Source organism: Macaca mulatta, chromosome 10 (assembly GCF_049350105.2).
Source record: "Macaca mulatta isolate MMU2019108-1 chromosome 10, T2T-MMU8v2.0, whole genome shotgun sequence".
In the NCBI taxonomy this organism is placed as follows: Eukaryota; Metazoa; Chordata; class Mammalia; order Primates; family Cercopithecidae; genus Macaca; species Macaca mulatta.
This window is the reverse complement of record NC_133415.1, coordinates 22,908,546-22,921,424: the sequence shown is the minus strand read 5'-3', so window position 1 is coordinate 22,921,424 and position 12,879 is coordinate 22,908,546. Positions and strand designations below refer to the sequence as shown.

Genomic DNA, 12,879 nt, shown 5'->3' with positions numbered 1-12,879 from the left:
CACAAATGGTATCATATACAATTTTTCTTTTTCTTTTTTTTTTTTTTTTTTTTTTTGGAGACTCTTCACTCTTGTTGCTAAGGCTGGAGTGCAGTGGTGCGATCTCAGCTCAATGCAACCTCTGCCTCCGGGATTCAAGCAATTCCCCTGCCTCAACCTCCCCAGTAGCTGGGATTACAGGCGCCCACCACCACGCCCAGCTAATTTTTGTATTTTTAGTAGAGAGGGGGTTTCACCACATTGGCCAGGCTGGTCTCAAACTCCTGACCTCAGGTGATCCATCCACCTCAGCCTCCCAAAGTGCTGGGATTACAGGCATAAGCCACCACGCCCAGCCCATATACAATTTTTCTCAACAATTTTTGCTTCATTTACAATGATTATGGTTACAAAAGTAATCCTTTAGGGAATTACAGAATAGTAAACCATTCACAAGGCAGCAGCAACACTAGAAGTTCCATTAAATGAGGCCAAAAAGACCTACCAGAGTCAAAGGATAAAGTACTATGACTTTTATTATTAATATTTGAGACAGGGTCTCACTCTGTTGCCCAGGCCAGAGTGCGGTGATGCAATCATGGCTCACTGCAGCCTCCACCTCCTGGGCTCAAGCGATCCTCTCACCTCAGCCTCCCAAGTAGCTGGGGATACAGGTGCGTGCCACCATACCTGGCTAATTTTTGTATTTTTTGTAGAGACAAAGTCTCACTATGTTGCCTAGTCTGGCCTCAAACTTGTGGGCTCAAGGGATCCTCCCACCTCAGCCTCCCAAAGTGCTGAGATTATAAGCATAAGCCACGATGCTCAGCCCTACAGCATATTATTAAGACATTAGGAAATTATTTTAAATCTCTAGGAAATATCCATTAACCTTTGTTAACCCAACAGAAAACCAAGAATGGGATGAAATGGTTTTGTGGTTCTATGGAAAATATCGCATATACTTCAATCACATTGTATTTTTTATTGTATGTATTTAAGGTATACAACATGATATTTTTGTTTACTTATATGAAGTGAAATAATTATTGTAGTCAATCAAATTAATATATTCATCATCTCACATGGTAACCCTTTTTGTGTGTATTTGTGTCATAAGAGAACCTAAAATCTCCTCTTAGCAATTATCCCTAATACAATACAATATTATTAACTATAGTCCTCATGTGGTACATTAGATACCTAGAATTATTCATTCTATATATCTGCAACTTTATATCCTTGGATCTACATTCCCCCATTTCATCCCTCTCCTATCCCCCACCCTCTATGCTTCAGGAGCATCTTAAGAAATTGTTTCTGCTGGGCGAGGTGGCTCACACTTATAATCCCAGCACTTTGGGAGGCCAAGTTAGGCAGATTACCTGAGCTCAGGAGTTCAAGACCAGCCTGGGCAACATGGTGAAACCCTGTTTCTATAAAAAATACAAAAATTAGCTGGGCATAGTGGCACATACTTGTAGTCCCAGCTACTCAGGAGGCAGAGGTTGCAGTGAGTCAAGACTGCACCACTGCACTCCAGCCTTGGTGACAGAGTAAGAGCCTGTCTCAGAAAGGAAAAAGGAAAAAGGAGAAAGGGAAAGGGAAAGGGAAAGGGAAAGGGAAAGGGAAAGGGAAAGGAAAGGGAAAGGGAAGGAAAGGAATTGTTTCTAAAAGAAACTAGGGGTTAGGTTAGGAGCAGGCACACCGAAAATAAAGTATATATAATAAAAAACAAAGATAATAACTAAGCCTTGCGTTACTCAAGGACTACAGATAATTACAATGCTTTATTAGAAAAAACAGAAATTTCCCTCATTAAATACCATTCTGAAAATAAACAGTCATTGACAGGGAATAAAATTAATTATTTTAAATTGAAGGAAAGAAACATCATCATACTTCATCTAAAATAGTCATTCACAAAGAGGTGTTCCAAAACCTATATAAAGAACTAGAATGTATCTTACTTATCAAGAGGCACAGAGAAAAAAAATTTAAATTTCACACATACAGGAAAAGAATTAAACTTGCACATGGAAAGCACACTACAAAAAAAAAAAAAAAAAAAAGGAAGCCTTTCACTAATGTACCAGCTCAAGGAAGTCATTTTATATTTTGCTGAAGTATAGATTATTAAAATATTAATAAGTACACTAAATCCACAAAATGTTACATTAAAGTAAGAAGCCAGCACAAAAGATTCTGTGAAAATAAATAAAATTTCTACCTTTGGCCATTTGGGATTGAGAAGTCGAGCTTTGATTGCATCATCCAGTGCCTTGTCATACTGCTGGATTTTCATGTAGGCTGCAGATCTATTGCTGTATAAGATGCAGTTCTGAGGGTCAACAGCCAGGGCTTCATTATACAGAACAATAGCTGTGTGGAAATCTCCATTGTGACAGGCCTGATTACTCTGACGAACTTTCTCAACAAATTCAGCTTTGCTCAGTACCGGTCCATCAGGACTCCTCTGGCCAAAAGTGTTAGCACCAAAGAGAGGAATCTACAAACAAAGAAACTTTTTCAGACAAAGTTAGATAATCCAGATGGGTTCCTGATCTGCTAAGATTTGGATGTCTGTCCCCTCCAAATTGCACATTAAAATGTGATCCCCAGTACTGGAGGTGGGGCTTAATGGGAGGTGTTTAGGTCATAGGAGTAAATCCCTCACAAATAGAGGGATTTGCCCTTCCTTGGGGGTGAGTGAATTCTTATTCTATTATTTCCAGTGAGATCTGGTTATTAAGAGGCCTGCCACTGGCCCCTCTCTCTCTCTTGCTGCCTCTCACTTTGTGATCTCCGCATGCACAAGCCAGCTCCCCTTTGCCTTCTGCCATGAGTGGAAGCAGCTTAATGCCCTCACCAGATACAGATGCCTAATCTTGAAGTTTCCAATCATCAAAATCATGAGCCAAATAATCCTTTTTTCTTTATAGATTACTCAGCCTCAGGTATTAATTTTTTACTCTTATTTTTTTTCAGATGAGGTCTCACTCTGTCGCCCAGGCTAGAGTGTAGTGGCCCAAGTCTGGTTCACTGCAGCCTCAACCTCCAGGCACAAGCAATCTTCTTGCCTCAGCCTTTTGAGTAGCTGGAAATACAGGCACATGCCACAGCATGCAGCTAACTTTTTTTTGTTTTTGTTGTTGTTGTTGTTTGTTTTGTAGAGACAGGATTTCACTATGTTGGCCAGGCTGATTTTGAACTACTAGCCTCAAGAGATCTTTCCACTTCAGCCTCCCAAAATGCTGGGATTACAGGCATGAGTTGCTGCACCTGGCCACGAATTCCTTTATAGCCACACAAAACATACTAAGACATCATCTGCACCTCAATAAAACACAAACATTCTTCATTATCTGCTCTACATTATATATGTGCCCCGGAAGACAATAATCTTCCCTCAAAGCAGCCAACAAAGTGCCTTGCATGCATATGTGCATATGTATGTTTAATAGTTACATGCATGTATATTTGTATTTGTATTTGTTGAATGAATAAATGCAAAAGAGTATTCAGGTTTTTCCTTGGCAATTTAAAGTTATATACTATGGAAAAAATAAAATACAAACATATATGGACACTATAATCTCAACTATATTAAGATGATTGCACTTAATGCTGAAAAGCCAGGAACAGTGGCATGCACCTGTAGTTCCAACTACCCAAGATGCTGAAGCAGGAGGATCACTTTAGCCCAGGAATTTAATACTATAGTGTGCTACAACTGCACTTGTGAATAGCCATTGCACTCCAGTCTGGACAACATAGCAAGACTCCATCTCTAAAAATAAATAAATAAGTAATGAGAGAAAATCAAAATATTAATCATACTAAATTATCTCTGGAAATAAGCTTGTGGAGCATTTTAATTCTTAAACTTATGCAAGTTTTAAAATAAAAAATAAGCTTTAAAAAATGTTTTCATGTACCAATGAATCTTTTTGGACTGGCAAATTTGGTGACTATAGTTTGGCTACTACCATGAAATTTCAAAGACAAACACCAGTGTTTGAAGACTAGCAAAAAAAATATTCAGCTGTAACTATATTCTGGCACTTTAAAATCTGTTTTTGATGTTGATTTTTCAAAATTACTAAGTTTTCTATAACTATAGCAGCAGTGCAGTGACCTTAAAACCAAAGGAAGCAAATGTGTCAAGTGTTTTTGTTTGTTTGTTTGTTTTTGTGGTTTTTTTGAGTCAGGGTCTTGCTATGTCAGCCAGGCTGGAGTGCAATGGTGTGATCAGAGCTCACTGCAGCCTCAACCTCCTGGGCTTATGCAATCTTCCCACCTCAGCCACCCAAGTTGCTGAAACCTCAGCCATGCACCACCCCACCCGGCTAATTTTTTTATTGTTTTCTAGAGATGAAGTCTTCTCATGTTGCCGAGGCTGGTCTCAAACTCCTGGGCTCCAGCAATCCTCCCGCCTTGGCCTCCCAAACTGCTGGGACTATAGAAGTGAACCACAGCACCCAGCCTGTTACTCATTTTTAAAACATAAAAATTATGAACTGTAGGCCAGGCGTGGTGGCTCACGCCTGTAATCCCAGCATTTTGGGAGACCAAGGCGGGCGGATCACGAGGTCAGGAGATAGAGACCATCCTGGCTAACACGGCAAAACCCCATCTCTACTAAAAATACAAAAAATTAGCCAGGCATGATTGCAGGCGGCTGTAGTCCCAGCTACTCAGGGGGCCGAGGCAGGAGAATGGCATGAACTTGGGAGGCGGAGCTTGCAGTGAGCCAAGATTGTGCCACTGCACTCCAGCCTGACCAACACAGCGAGACTCCGTCTCAAAAAAAAAAAAAAAATGAACTGTAAAGTACAAAGGGAAGAAATTTAACACAGTAGTATCAAGCACAGACATTTTATACTTCTAAGCAAGCTTGCCCTAAGTGAAATTAAAACAAAAAGTATTTTTTCCCTATGTCTTCCTTTAAGATCAAGTCCAGTACCTCCATTCAGAAGAGAATGCATCTGATTTGATGCAATAGGCCAATACACACAAAGAAATAGACTCGTCAAAGAAGTACTTGCATTAAAAGAAGAAAAAATTGGCCGGGCGCGGTGGCTCAAGCCTGTAATCCCAGCACTTTGGGAGGCCGAGACGGGTGGATCACGAGGTCAGGAGATCGAGACCATCCTGGCTAACACGGTGAAACCCCATCTCTACTAAAAAATACAAAAAACTAGCCGGGCGAGGTGGCGGGCGCCTATAGTCCCAGCTACTCGGGAGGCTGAGGCAGGAGAATGGCATGAACCCAGGAGGCGGAGCTTGCAGTGAGCTGAGATCCGGCCACTGCACTCCAGCCTGGGCGACAGAGCGAGACTCCGTCTAAAAAAAAAAAAAAAAAAAAAAAAAAAAAAAGAAGAAAAAATTCCCCAAAGAAGGGAGGAAAGGCAGATCTAATCTCACATATGACCAACAACTGTTCTTCCTCTGCTCACAAGGATATTATATCCTGATTTCCAGGACAATTCAAAACATTAAAGGATTCTGTAAGTTTCAAGTATCAGTGTCCAAGTTATATTCAACTTTTTTTTTTTTTTTTTTGAGGAGACGTTTCACTTTTGTTGCCCAGGCTGGAGCGCAATGGCACGACCTCGACTCACTGCAACCTCTGCCTCCCAGGTTCAAGCAATTTTCCTGCCTCAGCCTCCCAAGTAGCTGGGATTACAGGCATGCACCAATATTCAACTTTCACTTACTGGAAGTGGCCAACCAATAATGCACTTAAAGGATTTTTTAAAAATTATGATCATGAAACATATTGCTTGAAAGTAAATGGACTACGTAACATTTGCCAAACAACCAGATTTTTCAGTCTTTGTTTTTAATTATTTTATTCCATCATCAAACCAATGTGTAAAACACTGACAATATGTAAGACTGATTTCATTTTGGAAAACATGATCATCATGGTTCTGCTTAAGGTCAATACTACCATAAGTTATAGAAACAAATTCTGTATCTCAAAATTCAAGGGCATGATATAAAAATAGCAACTAAAGACTTTTAAAGTAAAATAAATTGTTAGCTTCAGAAGTAGCCTGTAAGTTATTTAAAAAAAAGAAAAGAAGAAGAATCCTACTATTACAGTATTCCCTACTTCTCATAAAGAATTGCAGAGTAGACTGGGCTCAGTGGTTCATGCCTGTAATCCCACACACTGGGAGACTAAGATGGGAAGACTGCTTGAGCCCAGGAGTTTGGGACCAGCCTGGCAACACAGCAAGATCCTGTCTCTATTTTAGAAAAATATACATATATATTTAAAAATTTTGTAAGGTAGGACACAGTGGTTCACATTTGTAATCCCAGCACTTTGGGAGGCTGAGGCGGGCAGATCACCTGCGGTCAGGAGTTTGAGATCAGGCTGGCCAACATGGTGAAACCTCATCTCTACTAAAAATACAAAACTTAGCTATGTGTGGTGGCGGGTGCCTATAATCCTAGCTACTCAGGAGGCTGAGGTAGAATTGCTTGAACCCGGGAGGCAGAGGTTGCAATAAGCCGAGATTGCACCATTGCACTCCAGTCTGGGCAACAAGAGCGAGCCTCTGTCTCAAAAAAAAAAAAAAAAAAGAAAGAAAAGAAAAAAAAGAAAAAAGAAAAAAATTTTTTTCAGAAAGAATTGCAGAGTAAGCCAGGTACAATAGCTCATGCCTGTAATCCCACACTTGGGGAGGCTAAAGTGGAAGGACTGCTTGAGCCCAGGATTTCAAGACCAGCCTGGTCAACAAAGCAAGACCCTGTCTCTACAAAAAAGACAAAAAATAGCTGGGTGTGGTGACATGCACCTGTAGTCCTAGCTACTTGGGAGGCTGAAGAGGGAGGACCGCTTGAGCCTAGGAGGTCAGGGTTGCAGTGAGCTGTGATCGTGCCACTTGCACTTCAGCCTGGACAACAAGCAAGACCCTGTCTCAGAAAGAATGGCAGAGTACTACTTTTGGTTCAACGCCAACACAGATAAGAATCAAATTAAGAAGAGAAATCATCTTCATTCTGTTGCCTCCATGTACAGTAAATTAAAGTAACATTTCCCAAAATACATTCTAAGGAAACCCTAGGTCCTCAGGAGACTAGGATGAACAACATTAAATAAATCTCTTCTTTAGTGAAATATCTCTCAGAGATCTTATTTTGCACACTGTGAATCTGAGAGGGGGGAATACCATACATTATAAGATCAAATCACCTTTTATAGTGAAGCATCTGGCAAGTTCAGAAATTGCTTGAAACACTGATGTAAACCATTACTAAGGCCTCTAAGAGCAAAGAAAATACCATGGATGAGTTAGTACTAGTGCAGAAAGATTCTAAATCCCAGAGGAGAACTCTAGTATTTAGAGTTAGTAGTAGTTAATCAAATGTTCACAACATGCCATCAAATGTTCACAAATTTAAAAGAAAAATGCACTGTAGTAAGTGCTCCACAGAAGCTTCTAATTTGTCAAAATTTATCTGTGTCTACTCAGCTGGATACCGTGTGGCTGCCAGAAGGCTAAGAAACAGAAATTTCTGGCCGGGCGCGGTGGCTCAAGCCTGTAATCCCAGCACTTTGGGAGGCCGAGACGGGCGGATCACGAGGTCAGGAGATCGAAACCATCCTGGCTAACACGGTGAAACCCCGTCTCTATTAAGAAATACAAAAAACTAGCCGGGCGAGGTGGCGGGCGCCTGTAGTCCCAGCTACTCGGGAGGCTGAGGCAGGAGAATAGCGTAAACCCGGGAGGCGGAGCTTGTAGTGGGCTGAGATCTGGCCACTGCACTCCAGCCTGGGCGACAGAGCGAGACTCCGTCTCAAAAAAAAAAAAAAAAAAAAAAAAGAAACAGAAATTTCTGGCTGGGCGCGGTGGCTCACGCCTGTAATCCCAGCACACTGGGAGGCCGAGGCGGGCAGACCACGAGGTCAAGAGATCAAGAGCATCCTGGCCAACATGGTAAAACCCCGTCTCTACTAAAAATACAAAAATTAGCTGGCCATGGTGGCACGAGCCTGTAGTCTCAGCTACTCGGGAGGCTGAGGCAGGAAAATCGCTTGAACCCGGGAGGCAGAGGTTGCAGTGAGCGAAGATCGCACCACTGCACTCCAGCCTGGGAACAAAGCAAGACTCCGTCTCAAAAAAAAAAAAAAAAGAAAAGAAACAGAAATTTCCCAAGTCCTTTTCTTTTTTTTTTCTATCTTATCTGCAATTGATAAACTTGACAGAGAAAAAAGACCTTTGCATATATTTCTCAGATTATATATATGTTGTACTTAAAATAACCAGCCATATTAAATTTAGGAACTAATTTAATGAGTTAAACAAGGTGAATAGTACTTCTTAAGGAGATAATGAAAAATAAAAATTTTAATTACTCATTTACTTAGATTAACTATTATATTATTTCTTCCCCCATGAGTTCCAAAATAGAGAAAAATATTGTGACTGTATTTCATATACATATAGCATATGGATGTCAACATATATTAACATTGCTAATATTTTCCTCTGATCCTCTGACAAATTCATCTTAAAAAGATAGAGGGAGTGTCAGTAACATGTGAGCCAAATGGGCTCAGTATATGCAGCCACATATAATTACTACATACATGGCATAATTGCAGTCCTGTTATAAATTTTTCCAGCTTTACTGAGGTATAAATTGACCAATAAAGTCATATATATAGAAAGTATATAATGTGATGTTTTGATACATGTATGCATTGTGAAAAGATTACCACAATCAAGCTAATTAACATATCCATCACCTCACAGAGCTTTCTTTTGTGTGTATATGGTAAAAATACTTAAGATCTACTCTCTTAGCAAATTTCAAGTGTATAATACATTACTAGTTACCACGCTATACACTGGGTCTCCAGAACTTATTTATTCATAGCTGAAGATTTGTACCCCTTGACCAATGTCACCCATTTCTCCCACCCTTGTCCCCTGATAACCACCCTTCTACTCTGTTTTTATGAATTCAACATTTTTAGATCCTACATATAAGTTAGATCATACGGTATTTGTCTTTCTGTGTCTGGCTCATTTCACTTAGCATGATATTCTCTAGGTTCATCCATATTGTTGCAAATGTCAGGATTTCCTTCTTTTCTTTTTTTTTGAGACAGAGTCTCATTCTGTCGCCTAGGCTGTTTGCAGTGGCATGATCTTGGCTCACTGCAAGCTCTGCCTCCTGGGTTCACGCCATTCTCTTGCCTCAGCCTCCTGAGTAACTGGTACTACAGGCGCCTACTACCATGCCCAACTAATTTTTTTTATTTTTAGTAGAGATGGGTTTAACCATGTTAGCCAGGATGGTCTCAATCTCCCGCCCTCAGGTGATCCGCCCGCCTCGGCCTCCCAAAGTGCTGGGATTACAGGTTGGATTTCCTTCTTAAGGTTGAATAATATTGTATTTTGTGTATGTGCATTTTTTTAATTCATTCATCCATCAATGGACATTTAGGTTGTTTCTACATCTGGGTCTTTGTGAATAATGCTGCAATATACATGGAAGTCCAGATATCTCTTCAAGATAGTAATTTTATTTCCTTCAGAGACATATCCAGTAGTGGGATTGCTAGATCCTATGGTAGTGATGTTGAGCAGCTTTTCATACCCCTGTTAGCAGTTTGTAGGTCTTCTTTGTTCAAATTATATTCAGGAATTTTGCCCATTTTAAAAATCAGGTTATGTATTTGTTATCGAGTTATGTCAGTCCCTTATATATTTTGGATATTAACCCTTGTTAGGCATATGATTTGCAAATATTTTATCCCACCCCACTTTTTCATTTTGTTGACTGTTTCCTCTTTTGTGGAGAAAGTTTTAGTTTGATGTAGTCCTAACAGCTTTTTTTGCCTAGTTTTTTGGTGTCGCATCCAAAAAAATCATTGCCAAGACCAATATTAAGAACTTTCCCCCCCATGTTTTCTTCTAGGAGTTTTAGAGTTTCAGATGTTATGTTTAAGGTTTTTGGTGTTTTTTTGTTTGTTTGGTTGGTTGGTTGTTCTGAGACGGAGTCTTGCTCTGTCGCCCAGGCTGGAGTGCAGAGGAGCATCGCTCACTGCAAGCTCCGCCTCCTGGGTTCATGCCATTCTCCTGCCTCAGCTTCCCGAGTAGCTAGGACTACAGGCGCCCGCCACCATGCCAGGCTAATTTTTTTTGTATTTTTAGTAGAGACGGGGTTTCACGTGTTAGCCAGGAGGGTCTCGATCTCCCGACCTCAGGTGATCCGCCTGCCTCAGCCTCTCAAAGTGCTGAGATTACAGGCATGAGCCACCGTGCCAGGCCACATTTAAGTATTTAATCTATTTTGAGTTGATTTTTGTTTGTGGTGTAAGTTAAAGATCCAATTTCACTTTATGGCACGTGATAGCCAGTTTTCCCAGGACCACATATGTTGGAAACTATCGTTTCCCCATTGTGTATCAGCTTAAAATAGACTGCTATAACTATGTTTTATGTAAGCATCAAGGTAACCACAAAGCAAATACCTATAGCAGATACACAAAAGACAAAGGAACCAAAGCATACTATAGAATATCATCAAATCAGCAAGGAAGACAAGAAAGGAACAAGAGGTTTACAAACCAGCCAGAAAACAATTGACAAAATGGCAACAGTAAGTCCTTACCTATCAATAGTTACTGTAAGTGTAAATGGAGTAAGTTCTCCAATCGAAAAACAGAATGATCGAATGGATAAAAATTCAGGATCCAATAAAATTTTTTAATTAAAAGAAAAACAGGACCCAAAGAGATGCTGCTTACAAAAACTACATGCTGCTTACAAAAGACTCACTTCAGCTTTAAGGATATGCACAGACTGAAAGTGAAGGGACAGAATAGATATTCCATGCAAATGGAAACCAAAAGAGAGCAGGGATAACTGTACTTAGACAAAACAGACTTTAAGTCAAAATCTATTAACAAGAGACAAAATAATTGTATAATTATAAAAAGGTGAATTCATTAGGAGGGTATAATTATAAATACATATACACCCAAAATCACAGCACCTAAATATATGAAGCAAATATTAACAAATCTGAAGGGAGAAATAAACAGCAATACAATAATAGTGGGAACTTCAATATGCAACTTTCAACAATGGACAGATCATCCAGACAGAAACCAGTACAGAATACATTAGACTTGCTCTACTTTAGACCAAATGGACCCAACAGACATGTACAGAACATGCCATCCAACAGCAGCAGAATATAAATTCTCCCGTTATAAATTTTGATTATTCAAATTACATATAAAAAATCACCTCTATATAAAAAATTATGGGTAATTCAAATAATTAAATATTTTGAAATAAAATTATAAAACATTAAAAGGAAATAATCTTTTATTATGTAGAACTGAGTCCTTTCTAAGTATAACACATAAGCCACAAAACATAATAGAAAGGACTGATAAGTATGACAACATAAAAAATTTTAATGTCTGCATGGAAAATATGGATTAAGACCAAAAAGATTAGTAACAAATAGGTTAAAAAAAAAACACAACACATGATAAATGGCTAGTTTTCTTAGTATAGATAAAGTTCCTACAAATCAGTAATAAAATGGACAATTCAATGGAAAAATGGACAAAGGACATGCACAGACAAATCACAAAAAAAGGAACTCCATATGGCTTTTAAACACACTTTTTTAAATGTGTGACTTCAGTTATTTTAAAAGAAAATTAAACCTTAAAGACAATATTTTTTTTACCTCTCCTACTAACAGAACTAAAAAATTAGCAATACACTTTGTTGGTTAAGGGGGTAAGGAAAAAGTGACACCCATACATTCATACACTGTTGGTAGAATGGGAGGTCTCGCTATATTGCCCAAGCAGGTCTCAAACTCCTAGGCTCAAGCTATCCTCCCACCTCTCACTCCCTAAGAGTTGGAATTACAGGTGTGAGCCACCAAGCCTGGCCTGATACAATTTCTTATAGAACAACTTGGGAATATCTATAAAAATGTAAAAGTTGGGCCGGGCGCGGTGGCTCAAGCCTGTAATCCCAGCACTTTGGGAGGCCGAGACGGGCGGATCACTAGGTCAGGAGATTGAGACCATCCTGGCTAACACGGCGAAACCCCGTCTTTACTAAAAACACAAAAAATTAGCCGGGCGAGGTGGCGGCGCCTGTGGTCCCAGCTACTCGGGAGGCTGAGGCAGGAGAATGGCGGGAACCCGGGAGGCGGAGCTTGCAGTGAGCTGAGATCTGGCCACTGCACTCCAGCCTGGGTGACAGAGCGAGACTCCGTCTCAAAAAAAAAAAAAAAAAAAAAAAATGTAAAAGTTGCATAACCTTTCAATTCTAGAAATTTTCTCCACTTCTAGTAATTTATCCTATAGATGCACTTGCATGTGTAAACAAAATCACATATATTAAAACAAGGATAGTCATAATAGCATTATTTGTATTAGCATGATGTTAGAAATAATTTAAATGTTAGACAACAGGAAAATGGATAAGCATAGGGCTTTGTAAGGCATAAATAAGTTTTATTAGATCCATGTAATTATTATAAATTCAGCCAAAAGAATGAGAAAGATTTTATATGCTGATATAGATAGAAAAAAATTGAAAGGCAGAATAAATTGTATCAGTTTACATTTCTACCAACAATGTATGAGTGTAACTTTTTCCTTACCCCCTCTCCATTCACCAAGCTATTCCTATGCCTAGAAAGTAGGATCTTTTTCAAACTCACACAAAGATGCCATATGGATGAGCAAAGGCATATGTTAGTTGTGTGCTGATATGGTTTGGCTGTGTCCCCACCCAAGTCTCATCTTGAATTCCCATGTGTTGTGGGAGGGATCCCATGGGAGTTAATTGAATCATGGGAGCAAATCTTTCCCATGCTGTTCTCATGATAGTA

General features: G+C 39.6%; 1 protein-coding gene across 2 annotated transcripts in view; it reads right to left on the bottom strand.

Annotated features, from left to right (window-relative positions):
• The window catches only part of TTC28 (tetratricopeptide repeat domain 28), a 718,240-nt gene that overhangs the window by 671,444 nt on the left and 33,917 nt on the right, over positions 1–12,879 (bottom strand). For both annotated transcript variants that reach the window (XM_015149977.3, XM_077950259.1), the window contains exon 2: positions 2,210–2,488. In XM_015149977.3, the coding sequence (XP_015005463.2) occupies positions 2,210–2,488 (279 nt within the window). The remainder of the gene's footprint in view (positions 1–2,209; positions 2,489–12,879) is intronic.